This window comes from Panthera onca, chromosome F2 (assembly GCF_046562875.1).
Source record: "Panthera onca isolate mPanOnc1 chromosome F2, mPanOnc1 haplotype 2, whole genome shotgun sequence".
In the NCBI taxonomy this organism is placed as follows: domain Eukaryota; kingdom Metazoa; phylum Chordata; class Mammalia; order Carnivora; family Felidae; genus Panthera; species Panthera onca.
Genome location: NC_138356.1, coordinates 61,151,964 through 61,179,051, shown reverse-complemented (window position 1 = coordinate 61,179,051; position 27,088 = coordinate 61,151,964). Strand labels below are relative to the sequence as shown.

Below are 27,088 nucleotides of genomic sequence, written 5' to 3'. Positions count from 1 at the left end.
ACCACTTTGCTTTAGTTACCCCATCCCATGCCAAGAAAGCATCTATTTAGGAATCTTTGCCTCCACATAACTGGGATATTTTAGGCATGGTACTCTGACTAGCAGCTTAAGTCCTGGCCATGAGTTACTGACACCTGTTGAAAAGTGCCAGTAGTTTTAATTTCTAAAATTTCCAGAATTTTTTACATATGTCAATTATGAGATCACTTGGTGTATCTCATTTCCTTATTCATTAAGCACGTATTTAGTAGTTGTTATGCAGCAGGCAGTATTCTAAAATCTAAATATTAAGGAGATATTTGTTTGGAATACAGCTATCTTCTATAGTGAAAATTGGGACTTCTTGTGTATGACAGCAACTGTATTTCTAAGAACACATTGCCATATTGGATTTCTACAAAATCCTGTAGACTTTATTTATAGCGCTGTAGAGGCAGCTTAATTTTCAGGCTAACAAACATTAAGGCTTAAAGTAAAAGCATTGCTTTGCAACATAGGCTCTCTTTGATTATGGGAAGCCTATTTGGAAATATAAAATACTGCTGAGCAGGATATAAGATACACTTGAGGAGTTAGTGTTTAATTCTGTCGTAGAGTGTTTAATCTGAATTCTTCCTACTTTTCACATTCCTTAGTCACATTTAAGAGAGTTCACAACATTGGGCAGTTGATGAAGCCTGTTTTTGTTTTTTGTTTTCTTTTGAAACAGTTTTCCTAGTGTGAATTAATAATGATCCTCTGGACACATCTGGTTCAGCGATTGAAAATTTCAGGACCCTTTGCCATTAAGTAATAGAAAAATGGAAAGGAGGCAAACCTGACTGAATTACTCTTGCACTACCACCCTCTACCCTTTCAAACTTTTTTGACAGGCATGAAATCTCTTGCCTATAATATGTTTAACTAATATATATTTCCTGTACAACACTGGAAAGAATGGATACAGTTGTTAATTCAAAATACAATAAGCAAAATTCTCATTATAAAATTTACAGATTCTCATTTTAAAATTTACAGTCTCTGCAAAAACTTGAAAATTTGGAGTTAACTTACTCTGGATATTTTTTTTAAGCTAATTCTAAATTTTACATTCCCACTGGCAGTGTATAAGAGGTGAAGCTTCTCTGTATCCTCACCCACCTTTGATGTTGCTATTATTTTTTATTTTACATTTTAATAATGTGCAGTAATATCTCGTGGGTCTAAATTTGCATTTCTTAATGACTAGTGATGTTGAACATCTTTTCTGGTTCTTATTTACCTTTGGTATATCCTTTTCTGTGAAATTTCTCTTCATTTCTTTTGCCCATTTTCAAATTAGATTTTTTAAAGTTTATTTTGAGAGAGAGTCCTTGAGTGCACATGTGCAAGTGGGGGAGGGGCAAAGAGAGGGGGAGAGAATCTCAAGCAGGCTCCAGGGTGTCAGTGCAGAGCCTATGCGGGGCTCCAACTCCGGAAACTCTGAGATCATGACCTGAGCCGAAACCAAGAGTCAGACGCTTAACTGACTGAGCCACCCAGGCACCTATCTAATTAGATTTTTTTACTTGTGTTTTTAGAATTCTTTATTCTGGATCTAGGTTCCTGTCAGATATGTCATTTTCAATTTTTTCCCCATTTTGTATCTTTGCATTCTCAGTGAACTCTTTTATATAACAAAATTTCTTAATTTGATAAAGGCCAATTTATTACCTTTTTTTCCTTTATGGGACATGTTTTTGGTGTCCTGTCTAAAAATTCTTCCCAAGGTTTAGGTACTAAAGGTTTTCCCCTCTGGTTTTTTCTAAAAATTTTATAGTTTTACATTTAAGTCTGTGATTTATTTTAAATTACTTTTTTTTTTAAGCTTACTTATTTTGAGAGGGACAGCAGGGGCAGAGAGAGAGTCTAGAGAATCCCAAGCAGTCTCTGCATAGCCAGCTTGCAGTCACATGCAGAGCCCAGTGCGGGGGTCAGACCCATGAAACCATGAGATCATGACCTGAGCCAAAATCGAGCATTGGACCTCAGCCAACTGAGCCACCCAGGCACCCCTGAATTACTGTTTATATAATGCATGAGGTTTGGATCAAGATTCATATTTTGTGGATGATATCCAATCACCATTTGCTGAAAATACTGTCCTTTCCCCTTTGTCAAGCTTCCTCATCTTTGTGAAAAATCAGTTGGAGATATTGATGTGGATTTATTTCTGGGTTTCTGTCTTGTTTCATTGGTGTGTGTGTGTGTGTGTGTGTGTGTGTGTGTGTGTTTTCTGCCACACAATGTTGACTATTGTAGCTGTTAGGTAAATCTCGAAATTGGTTAGACAAATTCATCCCACTGTATTCTTTTTTAAAAAAGTAGTTTTAGCTATTCTCGTTCCTTTGCCTTTTCCAAAGAAATGTTACAAAAATCTTGTCAATGGCTATAAAAAAAAACTCAAAAGAATTTCAATAGGCATGATGTTAAAGTTTCTTTTGAAACTAAACATACAGGGGCACCTGGGTGGCTCAGTTCAGCATCCCACTCTTGATTTCAGCTCAGGTCATTGATCTCATAGTTCCGGGGATCAAGCCCCACATTGGGCTCTGTGCTGACATCCTGGAGCCTGCTTGGGATTGTCTCTCTCCTTCTCTCTCTGCCCATGTCCTGCTTGCATGCACATGCATGTGCTCTCTCAAAATAAACATGAAAAAAATAAACATATACTTGTCGTGCTACCCAGCAATCATACTTCAGGACTTTTGCCCCAGAGAAATGAAAACTGTTCACCAAAAGTCTATATACACAGGTGTTTATAGCAGCTTTATTTGAAACAGCCTCAAACTGGAAACAACCAAATGTCCTTCGATAGGTGATTGACAAAGCAAATAGTGGTGTACCTCTCTATCCCATGGAATGCTACTCAGTGATCAAAAGGAACATACTATTGATAACTGGCAACAACTTGGGTGGATCTCAAAAAGAGTGTTAGACTGCTGAATCCAAAAAGTCACATACTATAATGATTCTACTTATATGACCTTCTCAAAATGACCAAATTAGAGATGAAGAACAGAGTGGTGGTTGCTGGGACTTAGGAATGGTAGAGAGGAAGGAATGGGGATGACAATTAAAAAGGATAGAGAGGAAGAGCTTTGTGTTGATGAACTAGTTTTGTATCTTATTCACTTGCAGTGGTGGTTACACAAATCTGCACATGTGATAAAATGGCATAGAACTATACATACACTTGCACCAATGTCAGTGTCCTGGTTTTGATACTGTATGTGAGATGTCACCATTGGGGGAAACTGGTTAAAGGGTAAGTGGGACCTCTCTACTATTTCTGGGACTCCTGTGAACCTATAATTATTTCAAGAGAAAAAATGTTATAAAAATGTTTATGTACTTTTCATGTGCTATGGGTGTGCTTGAGTTTATTTCTGTAAAAACATGACTTGTATATCGTATTGTAGTCGTAGACATTTTAAAGAAATTCATCTGGCGAAATAGATTTTTTTAATCTTCTATGTAAGGGTAAATAAATAAAGGAAATATCAACACAGGAAATGAAGGAAACATACACAGTTAATGTACTCTATAAACTGGATTTTTTAGGGTGCCTTTTTTTTCCTTCTATATCAACACATAGCTTGCTAAAAGAAAAATGTGTACTTGTATTTCCACTAAGACTATTTCAGTCATAAGATAAATGTTACGCTGTATCATTGTCCTGATACAATGTCCTGTTAGTGTTTAAATTATAATTGGACAAGTGCTTTTCAAGTTCTTGAGTTGGAAAAACTATATATATAATGCTTGTTTAAGCCTCAGCTTTTCTAAACTACTCACCTGTAAAGGTGGACCAACCCACCTACTTTTATCTGGTACAATATGAAATACTTGTTAGCACAGTACTTGTCATGAGGTAGCAATTATCCTGTAAAGCATCTAGCTGAGAATCCATTGTTAATGGGGTTCTAAAAATGTAAATTTACACACTGTTTAATATCTGTTCCTGAGTATTCTTGGACATACTTTTCTTGCAATAAAGAATTTTTTTTTTTTTTTCTTTTGGCCAGAGGCAGACTCTTTTCCACAAGTTAGTGATCAGGGTAGGAATGGAATGAACACTTGATGGAACTTCAAAATGGAAAAGAGTTTTCTGGTGACAATTTTTACTTTAAAAAAAAATGGCCCTTTTATTTTGGGTATGAAAATGATTTGACTCTTGTCCCTTTTCTCTTCAGCTGCTATTTTGGGGTCTTTTTCTTGCCCTCTCAAAACTAACACAGTAGATTGTTTTCATAAATGTATATACTGTACTTTGTTCCACCTTTCATGATTCCATATTTAAAAGAATAGGAAACTTTTATTTTCATATTTCTTCTATGTCTTGATAAATGTTTGTTTTCATATGGTAGTTATATTAACTTTTTTTCCCTTTCAGATTTCCTCCTGTTTCATAATCAGCCGGAACAATGTTCTACGCACATTTTGTTCTCAGTAAGAGAGGGCCTCTGGCCAAAATTTGGCTAGCGGCCCATTGGGATAAGAAGCTAACCAAAGCCCATGTGTTTGAGTGTAATTTAGAGAGCAGTGTGGAGAGTATCATCTCACCAAAGGTATGTTTGTTGTTGATATTTTTATTCACTTTGTAGATTGTTTATTGATATGTGAAACAATTCTGTAAAACAGCTTTTTAGGTTTACGTCTTCTTTGGAGGCAAAGAAAAATTTCTAGATTACCCAGAGTTCCAGTTTGGTATGCTATTCCCTTTAAAAATTCTGTAAGTGCACAGATCTTTTCATTTGCCTGTTTTCATGGTAGATCAGCGTGAGATCAGGCACTACCCAAATATATTTCTAGATGTTTTTGTACTTAAACATGTGTATAGGTGTTTCTAATTTGGGAATTTATAAAATATTCAAAATAAGGACCCTTTAATTAGAAACTGTTGTAGGGATCAGATCTAATTATTGTAGCCATCTAGTAAATAGTATCCATAACTCTTGTACCTCCTCAGCTCCACAGGCCTACTTGCTGTTTCTTAAAGATATCAAGCTTTTTCCCTGTCTCAGAACTTTTATACTTGCTGTGCTCTTCCCCTAAATATTTAATTATTGTGTGTCTCCCACTAGTATGGAAGCCTCATGAATGTCCTTACCTTATCTGCCTTGTTTACGGCTCTGTTCCTAGAGGAGCTTTTATTAACATCCTGTGAAACTGTTCTGAGGCAGTGGTTTTCACCCTTGGATTTCACAAACAGTGTAACTAGAAATAATCCATGTTTTTTTGTGTTGCCAAGAAAGGACCTTTACAACATACACAATTACATGTATTAACATCATTAACACTTTGTTGAGATAACGTTGACTTCAAAATGTATAAGGACTAATCTCAAAGGAAAAGTCCTTAAATATGATACAACACACACACACACACACACGTTACGTCTGTGTTTTAAAGGTCCTTTTGTGGACCTTGTATTAACCCATATGCGCTCTAGTTGTCCTGTCGAGAAAATAGTCCAGATACAGCTGTCTGGACCGCATTGAGAGCTACTCTTAGAATTGGCAGTTTGGATGATGCTGGCTGCCATGATGTGTTAAATAAATAAGGGTAGTTCTTTATTGCTGAAGAAGCAAGGGGATCTCAGATGAATAAAGCTGGGATCTAGAAAAGACTTGTTCAGAAAAGTCGTGTGGGAGAGGATATGTTTTAGGAGAGAAAAGTGAAAGTTTATATGTGTAATGAGAGCTAAATTACAGAGTTTCCACTTGTCTACAGAATTTTGGCTGGTTTTAGAGTTAAATTTGGTGGCATTTATTGGTTTTAAGGAAATTTCTATCATATTATTTCTAAGATGTAAAGTGAAAAATTATAAAATGAAAAGTTTACTAACAGGGAAATAGGTGACCTCTAGTCCTACCACCTAGAGAAAGTTTTAGTATTTTGGTATGCATTTAAAATGTGTGCATATATTTTACACATAAGCATGTATACACAAACTGCATTATATGTTTTATAACAAGACTACATTCAGGAAAAGCTCTGTTCATAACTTTACCATCATTTTTCATGGTTGCATTGTATAGTGTCATGGTCTCTTATCCACAGAATTTAAATACAAAACATAGAAACAGGTCATTTGTGTATTCATATGTTCACTGTAGAACTACTAATGTAAATGATTATTGGAAACAGCTTGAACTAGATGATCCTGGGAATGTCTTAATATATGTCGTAATTACCTTAATTCTAAAACACTTTTGGCCTCAAGGATTTAACATAAAAGATTATAGACCTGTAATTCATTGTTTCGATTATACATGATTTATTTTACCAGTGTCTTTTTTAAATAATCTATAATTTTTCCTAATTTTTTGAATTTTACTTCCACTGGTCCTGTACTGTGCAACCATTAAAATTACAAAGATTTTTCTACTTGGTAGGACTACAGGTTTATTTTCCTCTTTTTAAAAAATAACCATTGAATAAACATTGCTTGCAAAATCTTTTGGTCACATCTGTGGACTTTTTGTTGTTGTTATTCATTTTTGAGAAAACACGAACCTGGAAGGGGCAGAGAGAGACAGGGAGACACAGAATCTGAAGCCGGCTCCAGGCTCTGAGCTGTTAGCACAGAGCCAGGCAAGGTACTTGAACTCACAAACCATGAGATCATGACCTGAGCCGAAGTTGGATGCTTAACCAACTGAGCCACCAGATGCCCCCCCTCTTTTTTTTTTGACTCAAGATTGTTTACTATGTGAGGTTAGGATACATCAAAACCAGTCTTGGATTTTCATTGATCTTTGGTTCCCATCTGTAAATTTTTCCTTAGTGTTGATGTTTAGGAAGATAAATGATGGGCCAGGTGGTATATTTCTGATATGCATTAATAGTTTGCTCTGTGGGGAGATAGTACCAGTTTGCACTGCTGGTCGAATTGTATGAGAATATGAGGTTTTCTACTTTTTATCGGTATGCTTACTGAGAGAAGTGAATGGAAAAAGGAGAAGTTGAGCTCTTTTCTTGAAATTGATATGTGTGACTAATCTTTAACACCCATAAGCAAATATTAAGGGTGATTTGGCTTAAAAGGATAACATTTTTTCATAGTATGTGCAGAGTACTTTGTACACCTTTAGGGACACTACAAAAGAATACAAGATAATCTGATACGTGAAGGTATGTAGCAGTTGCCACAAAGTAAGGCATACAGTTCAAGAATAATGTAAAAAACTGTGGAGGGTGTGAGAAAGAACAACTTACTTTAAAAACCATTTCTAAGTGGGTTTTTTTCAATGTTTATTTTGAGAGAGCATGTGTGAGTGGGGGAGGGGCAGAGCAAAGGAGAGAGAATTCCAGGCAGGCTCAGCCCTGTCAGCCCAGAGCCTGATGTGGGCCTCTGATTCATGAACCTCAGGAACCAAACTGTGAGATCATGACCCGAGTCAAAATCAAGAGTTGGATGCTCAACCAGTTGAGCCACTTAGGCACCCGTCTAAGTGGGTTTTTATGATTGATCTTGTTTTATTTTGATAAGAATATATATTTCCACAGGTGTACTAACTCAAAAATGTCTGTTTGCTCTTGTGCAGTTCTTGTGAGGGATTTTAGAACAAGCGTCAGACATACAGCTCAGTTGTAACCTTGTGGCTTCTGCCCCCTCCCGACACTCCTCTGTTTGAACAGCCACTGGTAACCTCTGTAGAGCTTTCCCTGGGTACATAGCCTGTGTTCCGTATTACACCTATACTCTTAACGTGAGCTAGCTCAACAGCAAAAATGGCCATACTTCATATTACCTACTTCTTTGCTAAACTCTGAACCAAACTCATCCAGAAAGAAATCTTTTGCCCAAACACCACCTTTTTAAAAAGTTTCCAATTCTTTACAAGATAATGGCATGCAGTGGGTTTTAATTTTAAATCCTTCCTCCTTTCTTAGGTAAAGGTGCAGTCAATATTAAATTTTCTAAGACCACATCATAAAAGTAGATTCTTTCCATTAGGAACAGTGTTTTAATTGGGTCTTTTCATATCAAGGATGATAAGTCCTGGATTTGATGACAAATTTTTAATTTTAGATATACTAAGAATAGCAGTAACTTTTATAATTTATGTTGTAAGTCATGTGAAATTGCCATAAAGACAGAGCCTGAGAGTCCTTGTAAATGGAATCCTAGGCTGCTATAGACAGTACATATATAACTGAGAAATACAGTGTTTCATTTTATAAGTAACATAACATTTTATAAGTAACATACTAATTATATTTGAAGCAAATGATTAACAGCTTTCTTTGCTGCCTTAGAATTTGAGATCTGTGGTATGATTTGGAAAATAATCTGGGAAAGTTTGAGTTCATGTTGTCTTGTTCTCAAAAACTTTTCCATATTCTAGCTAGAGGAATTGTGAATCATGCTGTTTAGTTCGGTGTTTACTGTGCTTTCTTTTCCCAACTACTGCATCTCATTCCACACAAGCATTGATTGAGATCTACCTTGAAAGGGAAAAAAAAAAAACAGGCTGAGGAGTGTATTTTCTTGTAAACCAAAAAAAAAAAAAGATGGGTTACCATTACCTTTCAACTGTTATTATGCCTTCCAGTCAACCGATAAACTCAGTGAAAAAGGTCTTAAACAGCGAAGAAATTAACAGTCACTTAATTAGAAGTTTAGAGATAGGAAGATTCAGGTTTAGTTGAGTTCTTTCAATGATGTCATTCATCTAAGGACTCACCAGTCTCCTGTTGGCTTCTTGTTCTTGTACTTACAGCCTCATGACTACAAGCAGCTCCAAACCCCACTGCTCACAACACAGGAGGGAAAAAAGAGAGAGGCGTTCTTCTTATTGGGAAAATCTCTCTCAGAAGCTGACATACTTTATACTTTTTCTTGTTGGTTAAACTGGGTTATGTGCCCACTCAAAAAGCATTAGCAAAGAGGAAAGAGTTCTTCAAGGCTGAGAACATTCACTCCCCGGACAAAATAGAGTTCAGCTAGCTAGCAAGAAGCAATCGCTCTGGATTGGCAAACAAAAGCGCCACACATTCCTTAATGTGCTTATGATGGCAGTCTGTGGGATGCCTTGGTACCTGCTGCATAGCTTCCTTTGTGTCTGTGTTCACTCATGAATTACTGCTAGTCTAGTCCTGGTCAATACAGATACTCGAAATTTATAGGTAAGGCACAAGTAAAATAATTATAGGTGATTTATAAGGTAACTTCAAATAATTAATGATTAAAAGTATGAAGAGAGAAAGTGAAAACTGCCCATCAATTGCACAGAATACAAGCTTTGAAGTATGATTACCTCTAAAACCAAAAAAAAAAAAAACTTTGTAAATTAGATTAATGTTTTATTCCTAGGTGAAGATGGCGCTCCGAACATCAGGACATCTCTTACTGGGAGTAGTTCGAATCTATCACAGAAAAGCCAAATATCTCCTTGCAGACTGTAATGAAGCATTCATTAAGATAAAGATGGCTTTTCGGCCAGGTATTGTTGACTTTTTTTTTTTTTTTAACCTTGGATTTTCTCATGCAGTATGAAAAATTGCAAAACCTATATTCTAGTTCCATTTGTTTTGTTCTAATATTAATACAGGGGAACCTTTCAAAAACAGGGCTAGGCTTGGAGAGGCAGTGGTTCAAGGGAAGAAACCCACTTCAGTCGTACATATGGAATTATGGCAGTCACCCCTTTTTAAATGCCTTTTCATTATCTTACATAGAACTGAGTCAGAATTGAAACGTTGAAAGCTGATTGTTACATGAATTTTTTAAATGTAACTTAAGAAAATCTTAGGATTTAAAATTTTTTTCCCAAATAAGTTTAGCATATTCTTAAAATTCACTTTTAACTTGAGACTTTTATTAAACATTCTTTATAGTGTTATGTTGTTTTAGGTAGTGATTGGCTCTAAAACTGGATTCTAGCAACCAAATTTCCATCTGCATAGATAATAATTATGATATTTATCTGACTTCATATGTCATTTTATAATTTTTAAAACAATGATGGAATTTTATTCTAATTAAAATAATGAAGAGATGCCTTATATGGTAGTTTTTACCGATTATGTTTTACTACTTCAATTTATTTTAACATATGAACTGAAATTTTTGAGATCTAAGATTTTATTTAAAAGCAAAATGTTTAGGTAGAGGCTATGGTACTTAAATTGATCTCTAACATGTAGATAATTGCATTTTGCTTAAGTAACCATGCTTTTTTATTTTTTCTTATTTAAAGCAATGCGTTTTTAGCATACACTGAAGAATATAAGGAAAACCAAAATAATGTAATCCCACTTACCCTAAAATAACCAACTCCTCTTGATATTTAGGGTGTTCCTTTCCAGTCATTCCCCTTCTTCATAAATGTCATGTTTATGAAGAAAACTGTTATTAATGTTTATTTGTCATGTCCTTTTCAAGACTTACCACCTTAATGCATTATTAGTGCTTTGACTTTTTTTGGAAAGCAAGTAATTTGGCTTATGAGTATAGAAAAACAAAAGTACTTGAGCTTTGGTGGTACTTTGCATACATTATCAATCTTTCGGACTATAACCTTAGGAGATTATACTGACTTTACCTTCCTCTGATCCCTAGATAACCTGTGATATAACCAGGCCTTCAAGCTTACCATTTCCTTTCCAGGTGTTGTTGACCTACCTGAAGAAAATCGAGAAGCTGCTTACAATGCTATTACCTTACCTGAAGAATTTCATGACTTTGATCAGCCACTGCCTGACTTAGAGTATGTCTCTCCCTCTTTTAATTGTTGACTTGGTCTACGAATAACATTATTGGTTTCCAAATGTATAGTTTTCCATGGAATGTTTTTTTTTTTAACATTTATTTTCAAGAGACAGACACACACAGTGCAAGGGGGGAGGTGCAGAGAAAGGGGGTTACAGAATCGGAAGCAGGCTCCAGGCTCTGAGCTGTCAGTGCAGAGCCCAACGCGGGGCTCGAACCCACCAACAGTGAGATCATGACCTGAGCTGAAGTTGGACGCTCAACCGACTGAGCCACCCAGGCGCCCCTTCCTTGGAATGTTTTGACACCAAATTAACATGAGGCTCAAATGTATAAGCTTTCAATTAGCATAATGTATAAATATGAAACATATAACCTAGAATTGTTTCTTCTGTAAGAAAACCGTACAGATGTCAACTTTAACAAAGCTAAGATAGAATTCACATGTGCTTAGGCCAAAGCTTGTGTAAACAGTTTCCCAGGTTTGTGCTTTACATAAGGATATTAGTAAACATGAACTATTGGTTCATGACTTTTCTCTGGAGGTATATATTAAAGTCATCTATAGTTATCCTCTTTGCCAAGCTAACTTAAAGAGCAAGAAAGGGTCATTGTCACAACATCCAATTGAGAAAGTTGTACAGAGATGACCATTCTAGCATAGTATTGTAGTATATTTCTCTTTTCTCAAGTCCCCAAAATCCAGCTGTTACCATGACAGGGAATGTGCCTATAACTTTCCATGTGATTTAGTAGCACAAGTGACAACCAGAAAACTCTTACACTACGCCCCATTTTTTTTTTTGACAAATTTTTCTGCTTTGTAAAATGATCTATGACTCCTAATTCTGATTTATTTTTGTGTGTGTGTGAAATAATGCTAGGTGCTATCTAGCTCCTTTCCTGTTTTCTTTTTCCTCTTAAACTTCCATTTTTAAAAAATTTTTATCATAGAAATTTAACAGCCAAAAATTAGATTAGTATAATGAACCCCATGCACTGTTGTTTAATTTGAATATATTGCCAGTTTTATTTCATATGTATTTCCCCAATTCAACCTCCAACCCACACTGGATTATTTTAAAGAATATAGATCTTCCTTTCTCTGTAAATACTTCAGTATGTATCTCTTTTGAGGTAAGGAATTTTCTTTTTTTTTTTTTTTTTTTTTTTTTTTTTTTAACATTTAATTTTGAGAGAAAGAGAGAGCAAGCACAAATTGGGAAGAGGCAGAGAGGGAGGGAGACACAGAATCTGAAGCAGGCTCCAGGCTCTGAGCTGTCAGCACAGAGCCCAACGCGGGGCTCGAACCCACAAGCCGTGAGATCGTGACCTGAGCCGAAGTCAGACACTTAACCGACTGAGCCACCCTGGCACCCCAGGAATTTTCTAAATATATCCATAACAACATCCCATCTTAAAAATACAATATTTCTTTAATGTGATATCCAGTCAGCATTCAAATGTCTCTCGTTGACACATAGGCCTTTTTCCCCCCAGTTTAAGTTAGGGTCTGTACACATTCTGTAAACTGCATTTGGTTGGTATGTTTTGGAAGTCTCTCGTGTTTTTATTGGCATTTGCTAAAAAAAAAAAAAAAAAAAAAAAAAAAAAAAAAAACAAAAAAAAACGGATGTTTTGTTTTGAAGCATTTACATTCTGAATTTTCCTGATATTCTATATTGTTTAATGTTACATGTTTTTTATTTAATATTTTTTAAATAATAGAGATTATTTGTTAGAAGAAGAAAGTCTCAGAAAAGCTGGGTAGCTTCAGTGTTCATAACACCTGTAAGTTTCACAACCCTGATGAAAACTCATGCCTGTCTAGACCATGCACTTCTAAGTTTTTCCTCTGTATACTCTATTACCTTATGTAGTGATTTCAGCATATTCTATTTTGCCTGCCGGTCACTTATGATTTTTAAATAAGCATACAAAATAAATTCCAAATCACTGTTAAAATTCTTAAATTGTAGGGGTGCCTGGGTGGCTCAGTCAGTTAAGCATCCCAACTTTAGCTCAGGTCATTCACGATTTCACAGTTCATGGATTCGAGCCCCGCATCGGGCTTTGTGCTGACAGCTCAGAGCCTGGAGCCTGCTTCGGATTCCGTGTCTCCCTCTCTCTCTGCCCCTCCCCCACTCATGCTCTGTCTCTCTCCATCTCTCAAAAATGAATAAACGTTAAAAAAAAAAAAAACTGAAAAAGATTCTTTAATTGTATTTAGTATTCTATATTAAGACTTATAAACCATGATAACTTGTGTGCATGTTTTTTCCTTATAGAGAGAATTAGGATTTTATATATATATATATATATATATATATATATGTATGTATATTAGGATTTTATATATATATATATATATATATATGTATGTATACGTGTTACAGTAAGTCTTGAGACTAAAACGTATTTGAAATTCTTTTAAAGTGACATAGATGTGGCCCAGCAGTTCAGCCTGAACCAGAGTAGAGTGGAAGAAATAACCATGAGAGAAGAAGTTGGGAACATCAGTATTCTACAAGAAAATGATTTTGGTAATAGAGAAACAGATCACTAGACACTAGCTAATGTTAGAATTATGTTGTTGCACTACTAGCAATTTGAAAAAGAAAACCCAGACATATGTTACATTTATGATGACAGAAAAACAAAATTTTATCTCCTGTATTTTCATCAAAAAAAGAATTTGCCTTCCTACCAGTATATGAACCGTCATTTCCATTTATGCACCAAACTTGATTTTGTCTACTCCTGTCCCCCATACACAGTGATAGAACCTATGTATGGATCTGTGTGAAAAGTTTGAATATTGAAGTAATACATTTAATCACTTTGGAACAATTTCATTATGTACCTACTATTCTTTTTGAATAGTGTTTAAAACAAGTTAGCGGAAGTATTTTCTTGATGAAAACACATTGTAACAAAATCTGAGTATTTATGAGACCTAACCTACATACATACTTAAATTTACCTGATATATTTAAGATGATGTAAATATGGATCCTACTTTTGAATTTGCTAGTCATGCCCCAGAATCAGTTTATGAAATATAAATGCTAAAGGTTTAAAGTTTAAACTAGATGTTTTAATACTCAAGTAAGACTTCCATAAGTAGATGTGGCATCACAATTATCATAAATCGTTAGGTGCTTTCTTTTATAACAGTGATGTTTGTAACTTTGTTTACCTTATCACTAAAATTTGTTCAGGCGACTTTGGAATGGATGATCGTGAGATAATGAGAGAAGGCAGCGCTTTTGAGGATGACGACATGTTAGTGAGCACTAGCGCCTCTAACCTCCTGTTAGAGCCTGAACAGAGCACCAGCAATCTGAATGAGAAAATTAACCATTTAGAATATGAAGACCAATATAAGGATGACAATTTTGGAGAAGGAAATGATGGTGGTATATTAGGTAGGTCACAACAAGGTGGTTATTTTATAACATTTCTTTGTTCAGTTGTGGTGTTTTAGAGCAGTCACTAATTTTATGCCTTAAGTAGCTCTTTTGGTACAGATGTGTGTATTGTGACCATTTGATTTCATTGAAGTTCTCTGAAACTAGCCTAAAAATATGATGTACCTGATTTTCTTAAAGGTGCTTGTCTCAGAGTGTTAAGGTTTACTAGTTCTTAAAACTTCTCTATTTGTGTTTGATATCTATATTAAGTAAATATGTTTTAAATAGAGATATGAACCAGAAAATCTAAATTAAGAATGAGAAATTTTTTTGTATATGGTTTTATACTTTTGTATGCTACCTTGAAGAGAAACAGATGGAAGTTGAAGTTTTTTAATTTGGTTGATTTTCATGTAATTGTATTTCCTAGTGATTAGCTATTCTTTTAGCATTTCTTTTTCAAGTTATAACTAAATTACATTCCCTATTTCAGATGACAAACTTATAAGTAATAATGATGGTGGTATCTTTGACGATCCCCCTGCCCTGTCTGAGGCAGGTGTGATGTTGCCAGAACAGCCTGCACATGATGATATGGATGAGGATGATAACGTATCAAGTAAGCATTTCCTGTTCAGTGACCTGGACATGATTATATGGTAGTTAGAAAGGCATTTAATGTAGACGACCGTAAACTAAAAGTTCCAGCTTTTAATGAATTGTAAATCTTCTTAAAAACAGTGCTTAGTTCTTATTCTCTTTCATGTTTAACTCTGTCCCTCCCCTTTTGTGGCCAGTAGGGTTCACGTCTGGAGCAACTCCTTCATAACTAGAAAAGTGTTGGTTATTGTTACCAGTGGGTTTCTTTCAGTTTCTCAAGGGGATTTTGTCCTGCCATTTGTAGGAGATGTATTACATACCCAAGGCTTTTGTAACCAAATTTCTGTTTTTATAGTGGGTGGGCCTGATAGTCCTGATTCGGTGGATCCTGTTGAACCAATGCCAACTATGACTGATCAGACAACACTTGTTCCAAATGAGGAAGAAGCCTTTGCTTTGGAACCTATTGATATCACTGGTGAGCAAATAGACTTTTTCGACATATAAAATTTAGAATATAAGGTCCTAGTTCTGGCTGCTCTTCTCTAATCTGCTACTCTTGTTTTAGATAACTAAGCTTCTTTCTTTTTGTCAGGTATCTATTATAGAATCTTCAGTTATAATCCAGATATCTTACAGAATATCTGTACAGGTCGCTCTGAAATATAGAGAACACGTTTTTTGCTAACGTGTATCTTAGTCTTTGGGGGTTCCCAAAAAAGATCACAGGTAACAATTAGAAAACATTACAAGGCATTTTACAAGATTGATTACCTTCCAAAGTTCTTCTAGGTTCTGTAGAGTTGGGCTACCATCTGGGAAAAGCTAAGCATGTTCTTTTTTTATTTTTTTATTTTTATATTTTTTATTTTTATATTTTATAAATATTTTTTATTTTTTTATTTTTATTTTTTTTAACTGGAAATGTGATTCTAAAATAAGCACTTTTAGTGCTTATTAAGAAACAAAGCCAAACATACTGGGGTGCTGTTTCTCAATAAAAAGGGCAATTTAAGATAGGTAAATTAGATGTGAAACTAAAATTTCTAGATGGTTTATGGGTACTTTGGGGTGAATACTTGAAATTAGTTACACTATAAAAGTGATAGCTGTATCCTGAATTAAATAGAACAAGATAAACTTTTTTTCTACCTAAAACTAGAATTTGATCACCAAAAATTGCCTTGGGCTTCTGGTATATAAAGAGTGCTTGGTAGACATCTATTTAGAAACTGAAAATAGAACAAAAAACAAGTCTTTATCCCATGGAACTTAAGTACTAGTTAGGGGAGCATGAGTAAGTACAATATGTACTGTATTAGTGACCGATTTTGTAGAGAGCTATAAATAAGGCAAAATAGGTACACCGTACTGGTTAAAGTAAGATAATCAGAGGGCGCTTGAGTGGTTCGGTTGAGCGTCCAACTTCGGCTCAGGTCGTAATCTCGCAGTTGGTGAGTTTGAGCCCACATCGGGCTCGTTACCGTCAGCCTGTCAGCACAGAACCCACTTGGGATCCTCTGTCCCCCTCACTCTGCCCCTCCCCCCTGACTTGCACTCTCTAAAAAAATAGTAAAAAAAAAAAAATAATCAGGATTTGCAGTCTGTTTTAAGAACTTCAACTTTCAGAGACGGGAACTCAGTAGCTGGAGAATAAGTGTTGTACAGGGGCTGTCACTGTATAACATCTCTTTGAATCTTGAATTTTGAACTCCCTGAATGTTTTATACATAAAAATCAGTGGAGGTATAACATTTCTGACAGGATGTGATGTTGAGGAATTTGTAGCTTAAGAAATTGAGAGAATGCTGCCTACTTTGCTGAGTTTTTGGTAAGGATTACGAGTACAGGCAGGATGGAGAGTAGAGCTCCAGGTCCATCTGGGTGTGGGCTTTTGTTTTACTTCATCAGTCTGCTTGTACAAGTGCCATATGTGAATTGTAACTTCTCCACTAAAAATCATAATAATTGCAACCATTTACAGAAGACTAAGTATTTTACAACTCCTATAAGTGGTTGGCATTATTTCAAGTGAGAAAATAAAGGGATGAGCAAGGTGAAGTTAACTTTTCTAAGTGGTCACTTGGGTAATAATAAATTACAAAACCCAGTTCTTGAGCCCAGATCTGAATCAAGTATGATAGGTTCCTTTTTACACTGTAAACCTACATGGGAAAAATATATTGGCACTTGAATTATTTTACTCATTTTGTGCCTAAAGTCTATAAATAATTCAGCAAATTTTTATCAAGCACCTATTGTGTATGCCAGTCTCTATTCTACACGGTACTCCAGAAACATCAGTTAAAACGGATTCTGCCCTCTTGATGTTTTTCTACCAGGTGTATAGAAAAGTAGGGATACAATGAGACCAACTCTGGTGGCTCTTTATTTCATGATGGCCTCACAGGAAAATGACCTTATTTTCTTCTATCATTCCAGTCAAAGAAACAAAAGCCAAGAGGAAGAGGAAGCTGATTGTTGATAGTGTCAAAGAGTTGGATAGTAAGACCATTAGAGCCCAGCTCAGTGATTATTCTGATATTGTCACTACTTTGGATCTGGCACCACCCACCAAGAAATTGATGATGTGGAAAGAAACAGGGGGAGTGGAAAAACTCTTCTCCTTACCTGCTCAGCCTTTATGGAATAACAGACTACTGAAGGTAATAGAGTTTGCAGAATTCTTTTAAGTTAATTTTTAAAACTTTTGAATCATTTTTGATCAAGTATTTTCAACTATATGGCACTTTTTTTTACTTAAATCACAATATACTGAACATAACCTATCTGAAAGATTGTGTTGACACCTGTATTTCTAAAAGATGCAGAAGGAATTTTTTCTGTATGAAAAAGCTGCTGTGGTTTTTAATAATTCTCTCTCCTCAACCTCTGATAAATTACTAATTCTATTACCTTAGCATACACTGTGCTTCAAGCCTACAATCCTTAGATACCGCTTTCAAGCCAAACCATGGCGTGGTTCTCCTTTTCCTGGAATAAAGAATTCTCTGATGGGGCACCTGGGTGGCTCAGTCCACTGAGCGTCCAACACTTGGTTTCCACTCTGGTCACAATTTCATGGTTTGTGGGTTTGAGGCCTGCTTGGGATTCTCTCTCTTTGCCCTTCCCCTGCTTGTGCACTTGCTCACTCTCAAAAAAAACAAAACAAAACAAAACAAATCTCTCTGGCTTTAAATTTATTTAATAAAAATTACTTACATCTCTAGGCTCTTTTCTACTCATTTTAGGTTCCATACTATTCCAAAACAAGGTCCAAAAGTGGAGAATGCTGAGCGAAACAGTACTATTAGACTGTTATTCTAAAGTTGAAATATGCATAGAATTGATTTTACGATAGATGTTACTAGAAAGTATTTCAGAGCAGCAATGCTATTGTAAAATTTATTTACTGGAATCTGAGTGATGGAATTATTTGGAAGAAAGTCTTTAAGGTATTTCTACTCTTTGACTTAGTGATCTCATTATTAGGAAAATTCCTAAGGAAGTAATTCAAAATATGGAAAAAAAGCCGTTTCTGTGAGTATGGTCCATTACAGTGTTTGCAATAGAGCAACAACAAAATAGCAAAAAAATGGTTCAAATGTGGTATGTACACATGTACATATATATCTCCACTCTGTGGAATATTAAATAGTTATTAAAATTAAAAATGATAGTATTATATGGAAATCTTATTAACTAAGTGAAAAAAAAACAGTATGTAAAACCACTTGGTATGTTTCCAGTTAGAGTAAGTGTATGAATATGAAAATAAACTGCAGGCAAACAAATTTAAAATTTTAGTGTTCTCTCCAGGTTACAGGATAGTGGATAATTTTTCTTTATTGATTTTTCTGAAATTGCTGTACTTATAATTTGTTAACCTGTATTTAAAAATTAAGACGGAATGAAGTGTGGATTTAACATGAAGTAGAAATCATACAACTATATTAAAATGTACTTAATGGAAAATAGAAATGTCAGTGGTGGATTTTAATATGATTTTTATTTTATAATTGAGATTTTTTTTTTTCCCTAGCTCTTTACACGCTGTCTTACACCACTAGTACCAGAAGATCTTAGAAAAAGGAGGAAAGGAGGAGAGGCTGATAATTTGGATGAATTCCTCAAAGAATTTGAAAATCCAGAGGTTCCCAGAGAGGACCAGCAGCAGCAGCACCAGCAGCGTGATGTTATCGGTATGTTCTGTTAGAATAGTTCCTTGATGACTTATACTCAAATTATAATTTGAGTATATATTATACGCAAAGGGGTATACTCAAATTTTTGGACCTGGAAATCCGTTCCTTACTATAGCGTTTGATTTCTTTGTTAAATATAAGCTTTCTGGTTTTGGAAAGGTTTAAAGTAGGACTGGCTGAGTAATCTTCTGCTAAAAGGATTATCCTGCATTGGGTTGGAGGTGGTGAAACTTGTCCTTTTAAGGCCCTTTTCCACCTTTAAATGTATTGACAACTTGAGTAATATTGGGGGGGGGGGGGGGGAGAGGTGGTAAAAATTTATTTGGCCTTCTTCATTAGAGAAAAAGTACTCTTAATATATTAATATTAAAAAGTAAATTCTCTAAAATATTATTAAAGAGTGTATGATCCACATCTCCTCTTCATATGACCAATTGCAGATGAGCCCATTTTGGAAGAACCAAGCCGCCTCCAGGAGTCCGTGATGGAGACCAGCAGGACAAACTTGGATGACTCAGCCATGCCCCCACCACCTCCCCAGGGAGTGAAGCGAAAAGCAGGACAAATTGACCCAGAGCCTGTGATCCCTGTAAGTAAGCATATCAGTCATTAAGAATTTTAGATCCCTAGTAATAAGGTTATCTAAGGAGCTCTTATGAAGTATTAATGGCAGGGAATGGGTCTAGAGAGAAAGAATGGCAACCGAAGATGTGAACACAGTGTGTCCTAAGTGGGAGAAGATATCTGGGAGTTTGAGCCTTTCTGACTCTTCTTGGATAGTTTTGTTTCAGAGGGGCCTAACATGACCATCCTTGGTTAATGTGAAATCTTGATTCTGAACTTGGGTCCAGTTTATTATTTTTCTTTCTCAGACAATAGTCCAGGTGAATCTGACAATTCTAGATTAAAGATGAAAATCATTATATAGAACCTGTTAAATTCTTTAAGTATCAAATATGTCATGAGTAAAGTGAACACAGGTTGTCACTTTTGTAATTAACACCTAGTTCCAGGTGTCTGACCAGTTTTTTAATAGGTTTTCTTCTCCTTGTAAGCAAGATTGAACAGTTTTTTCCAGTTTGACAGATACAAATGACATACGTATTACTTTACAGTATACAACATAATGATTTGATACTATGGAATCCTTTCCCAACACACATACATATATATATTGTCTTACGTGATTTTTTTTTCTTGTCCTGAGAACTTGTAAGATCACCATACTGTGTATTAGATCTCCAGAACTTACAACTGTAAGTTTATACTGTTGGACCATCTTCTTAACCTCTAGTAACTACTGTTGTACTCTTTTATGAATTAACCTTTTTTTATTCTACCTGTGAGAGCATACAGTATCTGTCTTTCTCTGACTTACTTCAAGTAGCATAATGCCTTTATAGTTCATCCATGTTGTTACAAAAGGCAGGATTTTCTTTCTCGTGGTAAATATTCCATAGTATATGTATCATATCTTCTTTATCCATTAATGGACACGTTTTCATATCTTGGCTGTTATAAATAATGCTGCAGTGAACATGAGGGTGCAGATAACTGTTGAAGGTGGTGATTTCATTTCTGTTGGATAAATACCCAGAAGTGGAAGTGCTGTTCTAATCTTTTAAGGAACCTTCATACAGTTTTCCATAGTGGCTGCACCAACAGTGCACAAGCGTTTCTCTTTTGATGCTAGTCATTCTAACAGTGTGAGGGGATCCTTCATTGTGGTTTTGATTTGCATTTCCTTGCTTCAAAGATGTTGAGCACCATTTCATGGACCTTTTGACCATCTCTAGGGTCTTTGGAAAATGTTTATTCACCTCCTGTGTCCATTTTTGAATCAAACTGGTTTTATTTTTGCTCTTGAATTGTGTGAATTCTTTATTAGGGATATTAACCCCTTATCAGATAAATGATCTGCAAAGATTTTTTTCCATTCTATAGACTGCCTTTTCCTTTTATCCATAGCATCCTTTGCAGAGCTTTTTAGTTTGATGTAGGTCTATTTGTTCTTTATTGCCAAGACCTATTTTTTTTTCTTCAGTATATGAAATTTATTGTCAAATTGGTTTCCATACAACACCCAGTGCTCATCCCAAAAGGTGCCCTCCTCAATACCCATTCCCCACCCTCCCCTCCCTCCCACCCCCCATCAACCCTCAGTTTGTTCTCAGTTTTTAACAGTCTCTTATGCTTTGCCAAGACCTATTTTGAGGAGCTTACCCATCCTGTGTTTTCTCCTAGTAGTTTTGTGGTTTCAGATTTTACATTCAAGTCTTTAATACATTTTGAGTTGATTTGTGTGTGTGGTATAAGATAGGGGTCCAATTTTTCCAGAACCATTATTGAAATAAGATTTCCGCATTGTAGGCTATATATACACGGGTTGATTCTTGGGCTCTCTATTCTGTTCCAGGTTCCTGTAGTATGAGACCATTTTAGGCTATCTTATTAAATCAGAATGTACTGGTCATGAAGTAACATCTGGCTACCCTCAAGTTCATGTAGGATAGGAAAACTAAAGTATAAAGGGAGTAAGGTGTAGCGTGAGGCTCCCTAATCCTAAGTTTATAGAATAAATGAATCTGGGCAAAAGGATGATTTTTTACAACCTTAGGCTCTTGGTTCAGCCTCCATCAGGAGGTTTTGGCAGAAGATTCCTCTGCCAATTTTAAGAACTAGTTTCCTGTGCCCTCTGATGGTAGAGTTGTCAAGGAGAGCATCTTCCTGTATGAGCTCAGGAATGAGGGTGGAAACAGGTATCAAGAGAGTTACTCTAGTACTACTATCCTGGAGGAACTTGTTTTGTAATGTTCTTCACTGTTTACATTAAGCCTGTGAGAGGAAGGATATTCAAGAGATGGACTCAGAAAGATAGTCTCCTCATTCCTGTAATTTGCTGCCAGTAAGAGCTCCAAGGCAAGCCCATTATTAGTTGTAATAATCTTAAGACAGTTGTATGTAGTAATGGTTGATAGTACAGGCTATTTAACGTTAAAGCCTTTCTGCGTTGCCATAGAGTTAGTGGGTGGGTCTGTTTTGTATGGTTTTTCCTAAAATGCTACTAGACAAAGTTCGGGGGGTTTTCTGTTCCCTAGTTTTTCTTGTGATTTACAACTTTCTTACATGGACTTTATAGGTATTTGATGCCTAAAAAGTAAGTATAAGAACACAACACTTTTGTTATAATGGGTTAATTTTTTCTGTACCCTAATGTTAAAGCTCTTTAAGAAGAACAGATCAAGTTTTGGTTTTAAGGAAGTATGGCAATATGACCCAGTATTTCTTTCTACTGTTTCAGCCCCAGCAGGTAGAGCAGGTGGAAATCCCCCCTGTAGAGCTGCCCCCAGAAGAGCCTCCAAATATCTGTCAGTTAATTCCAGAGTTAGAACTTCTACCGGAGAAAGAGAAGGAGAAAGAGAAGGAGAAGGAAGACGATGAGGAGGAGGAGGTAAGGAAATACTGGAAAAGAGATCTGATGAATAAATTCCCATCCCAGATTTAGCAAAAATCTTAAAACAGCTCTCTTTTACTTCTCATATTAGAGCTAAGGTAATTGATGTTGAGCATCACAGTGATGAAAAATGTTCACACATAAACAAAATTTAACCAAATTCTTAATGATCTGGATCATCATTAAGAACATCAAGTTTTATGCTCTGCTATACCTCATTGGCTCCCTTGTGGGCTTTTGAAGGACACACGACTGCCCTCTCACGGATTTCTTAAAGTCTAGGTGGTTTGTACCTGCTTTTATTATCTTGTGGCCAATTCTTACTATTAGTGTCTGCCTCTGGTATGACCTCGCTCTCTGTGGCCTGGAAAGCACATAACCATTTTCCATGAGTTTTGTTTTCATTAGATTGGGGTGAGATGTGACTTGGCTAAAAGAAAGATTTGAATGGCTTTATTTTTTTAAAAGAAGAGGTGCTTTGAGAATGGCTTTTCTTGGCTGTTTGGGGTCTTTCTGGACCTTTGAGGCTGTTCTAGGTAACTTAGGATTTATTATTTTGATGCTGTCAGCTATTTTAAATTTACAATAAAAATGTTAATAAAATATCTTCCAGGAAGTTTAAATTTCTTCTAAAGACTAAAGGTTATGGATTGGGTATATATTTTCATGAGTATCTGTATTTATAATTTATCATCATCATGCCAACCATAGATTTTATAACCATTTAGTGCTTGAGTACCACCTTTTTTTACAGTCAGGATTTAGCCCCAGAGCTGCTACTCTTCTATGCACTAATGTATGCCACATTATCTCGGACTCAGTGTTGAGTCAGTATTTAAAATTCTTGTGCATTTTATTATGTATGAAGCTGTAAACTCCCGGTTCTTGGAAATGGGGTATGTAGTTCCGGCATAGCAGGTCTCAGCAGTTGCCCCATGCCAGCTTCACAGAAGACAGGTCTGCAGGTGACTGGGAGCCAGGCAGCTCAAGTAAAATCAAGTATTAGCCCATTTCTTTTAAAACACTATCCAGACCAGTAGTACTTCCTCATCTGCTAATCTGTATGCTCTTTGGTACTAGTCCGCAAGAAGATGAGCTATATATTCAGTTCAGTGTTTGCTTACAGAAGACTTTCTTCTGTAAGTTAGGCAAGTTCATACTAGACACAGATACTTTCTGTTACTCAATACACAATTTAAATTAGACCTTTAAGGATAACATTTTGCAGAACACTTTTGTCAGCTTTTTTATGTGTCGGGTGGGGTCATTTTCATTCAGGATGAAGATGCTTCTGGAGGTGATCAGGATCAAGAAGAAAGAAGATGGAATAAAAGGACTCAGCAGATGCTTCATGGTCTTCAGGTACGTGTGCCAGTCCAGACTTAGAAAGACTTGAGTGAAAACTTGACATTGCTCCCTCAAAAAGCAACATGCTATAACCAGAAAGTCTACGTTTGTGACACTTTTTCCAGCACTACGTATTCCAATACATATGCCAAGAGTAAGCCTGGGCTGCCTCAGTCCATTAAGTGTCCAGCTCTTGATATCTGCTCAGGTCATAATCACACAGTTTGCCTGTGTCATGCTCCACGCTGCCTCTCCCCCTCCAAACAAATAAGGCCTTAAAAAAGAAAGAGTAAGCCTGGAAAGCATCCAGGTGAACAATTTGCAGTGGTTATGCTGCGAAGGTAAACTGTGGTGGTGGCTTATGGAATTCCTCTGTGTGTCTGCTACTTTTTAGGGATCATTGAATGTATTTGTTGGATCATTATTTGAGCATCTATGAAATACCAGGCATGTTGCTTAAGGTTTCCCAAAATAGAGTCAAAGGATCGAGAGATTTTTAAAAATAAGCTGAGGGGCGCCTGGGTGGCTCAAACACCTGACTTTGGCTCAGAGCCTGCTTCGGATTCTGTGTCTCCCTCTGCCCCTCCCCCACTCATTCTGTCTCTCTCAAAGACATTAAAAAAATAAGTTGAAATCTTAGGAAGAGTTAGTGCTCAGTTTTACTATCGTATCACATTTGCTTTTCCCCTTTACCTTCACTCACTATTGAAAAAATTCCACTCCCACCAGAATACATAGTATACTCTTCCTAGTATCCAAAATTAGCATCTTTTTAATATTAGCACTTTACTGGGGCTGTCGGTTCAGTGTCCAACTTCAGCTCAAGTCATGATCTCACAGCTCCTAAGTTCCGAGCCCCACATCAGGCTGTGCTGACAGCTCAGGGCCTGGAGCCTGCTTCCAATTCTGTGTCTCCCTGCCCCTCCCATGCTCATGCTCTGGCTCTCAAACATTAAAAAAAAAAAAAAAGCACTTTCCTGTGAGATTACTTTAATTCTTCCTTTGTTTTATTTCAGCGAGCTCTTGCTAAAACTGGAGCTGAATCTATCAGTTTGCTTGAGTTATGTCGAAACACAAACAGAAAGCAAGCTGCAGCAAAATTCTACAGTTTTTTGGTTCTTAAAAAGCAACAAGCTATCGAGCTGACACAGGAAGAACCATACAGTGACATCATTGCAACACCTGGACCAAGGTTCCACATTATTTGAGCAGCTAGAAGCATTATAGCTAGTGTTCATTTCACTAGTGTATACAAATTGCCCCCATGTGTAGGGCACACAAAACCCTTTGAGAAAATTTAGATTTTTGTCTGTACAAAGTCTCTGCCTTTTTCTTCATTTTCCAGTATTTTAAATTTATCAGTTTCATCTTTAAGGGAAACTGCTTATATGGATGTGTTTGTGTTCTGATGGAGAAACAAGCACACCCGAGGACCCAGAAGATCATTTTAACAGTTCAGAACAGTTGTGTGCAATATTGGCGCATGTGATGATGAGTAGCAGTTGAAAGTCGGGATTTTTATCTTAGTTCTCCATTATTGCAGTGGAAAGGAAAACATGTCAGGAAAAAAACGCTGGACAGTTAATTAAGAACTATGGTGTGAGTCTTTGACAGAAAGAAGTTGTCTTTTCCCACTAGTAACACTGGCAATCTTAACACCTATTTTTAGGGATGGTGCCCAAAACAAATTGTCCTCTTGAGATACATTTTAAAGTGTAATTCCATAATGACCAAGAGGGCATGTGAAATTGTGCTATATATAAGTAAAACCTTTCAGCTACAAAATGATAGAACTTGGTTTAAAGTGTTCTATTTTGTAAGTCATTCCATTTGAAACTTTTTAATGAACCTGACTATCCTGAAATCTGTTGTTTTAGTGAGGCTCTAAAATGAGCCAAAGTAGACTTTTTAGAGTAGAATAAATATAAAAACATTTTATAACTTTCCAGAAGCTATAAATCAAAGTTTTAAAAAGATGTTTGGATATATTTGAGTATTCAGATCATGAAAATAGAAATTGCTATGCCAACTGAAAGGACAGACTGATGGGAAATTGTACACCTGGTTGACTTAGCCCTTAAGCAGACAATGCTGTTAATAACTAATGGCTTCTCTGATATTTATTACAAGTTTTAGTACTGATCTTTTCCCAATGCTGCACACTCCTATGTTTGGAACTTTATTTTTAATGGCTTTGCAACAGAAATCCTATATCCGGTTTCCTGTAATTTAAGAAAAACATCCAAATAAAGGCTTTATTATTAACAGACCAGATAGCACCAGAAATTATGTGACTATTATGATTCTCAAAATATGTCTTAACTTTTTAGGGCAAAATTACACTGAAAGTTCTAGCTTAAATGTTGGCACTTTTGTGGAAAAAAATCACTTTTCAAACTCAGACTTCAGTGTATACCCAATAATTTTAAATTATGTGAAATGTTTTAAATTAGTGAACTCGTAATTACTGTTTTGATGATTCAGTTTCTTGAGAATGGTAATTGTATAAAATTGCTATTGCAGCTTTATTTTCAATATGTGCCTGTAAACCATGGATTTTTCTCCCTTTGTAAAAAGTCATTGTAGATAATTGAATGTTTGATTATAGAAAGGTCATTAGTTTCTTGTTAACACATTTTGTTAGTCTGGTTTTGTTGCTTATCGGGTTTAATATTGTTCTTGAAAATAGTTGATGCTATGTTATGTATAACTTTTCTAATAAAAGTTGTGTTATAAGCTGTAAATTTTGGAGTATTGTTTTGTTGATGGTGTTCCCCAGGAAAAATGTTAATTATGCCTCATCTTTTGTTTGCCTTCTCTAGAATAATTGCTCATACAGATAGTGAATTTTTCAAGAAGTCTTGGGTTAAAAAAAATGAAAGAATAGTGTCTTTGTCAACAGAAGGGCCATATGATCTGAAACTTGGGTAGATATACAGTGATGATATATATTAGCATGTAATGAAATTAAAATGAAAGTAACCAATGGCTAGTGCTGAGGAATCTTTGGGGCACAGCTATATCCCTGTAACTGCTAAGTACCTGCAAATTATGACGTGCCTATTGGTATATGCCCTTGCAGCCCTAAACAAAGCCGATGAACTGGAGGTTTCCTGAGCCCATATGAGAAGGCTACTGAAAGCCTGGGCATTCAGTAATTTGACATGTCCCTACCTGTGCACATTCAGCCTTACCCTGTTCCCAACTGTGAGCTTTAAGAAACTAAGATGGTTTAAGCCTTGCTAAATCTTAAGCATTAAATAGTTTACTGCTGTTTGTAATAGGAAAACCAGTGTTTACTAAGCACCTATTGTACTCAAACCCAAAC

General features: G+C 36.0%; 1 protein-coding gene across 2 annotated transcripts in view; it reads left to right on the top strand.

Annotated features, from left to right (window-relative positions):
• RAD21 (RAD21 cohesin complex component) overlaps positions 1-26,504 on the top strand; it is a 29,961-nt gene extending 3,457 nt beyond the window's left edge. The window contains exons 2-15 of one of the 2 annotated variants that reach the window (XM_060611187.3): positions 3,160-3,286; positions 4,415-4,589; positions 9,344-9,473; positions 10,640-10,739; positions 13,178-13,284; positions 13,963-14,169; positions 14,648-14,773; positions 15,110-15,232; positions 17,197-17,420; positions 18,797-18,956; positions 19,400-19,548; positions 22,261-22,410; positions 23,692-23,775; positions 24,777-26,504. In XM_060611187.3, coding sequence (XP_060467170.1) covers positions 4,446-4,589; positions 9,344-9,473; positions 10,640-10,739; positions 13,178-13,284; positions 13,963-14,169; positions 14,648-14,773; positions 15,110-15,232; positions 17,197-17,420; positions 18,797-18,956; positions 19,400-19,548; positions 22,261-22,410; positions 23,692-23,775; positions 24,777-24,968 — 1,896 coding nt within the window. In that variant the 5' untranslated portion in view covers positions 3,160-3,286; positions 4,415-4,445 and the 3' untranslated portion in view covers positions 24,969-26,504. The remainder of the gene's footprint in view (positions 1-3,159; positions 3,287-4,414; positions 4,590-9,343; positions 9,474-10,639; positions 10,740-13,177; positions 13,285-13,962; positions 14,170-14,647; positions 14,774-15,109; positions 15,233-17,196; positions 17,421-18,796; positions 18,957-19,399; positions 19,549-22,260; positions 22,411-23,691; positions 23,776-24,776) is intronic. The other variant, XM_060611186.3, reaches the window with a different exon arrangement.
• The last annotated feature ends 584 nt before the right edge of the window (positions 26,505-27,088 follow it).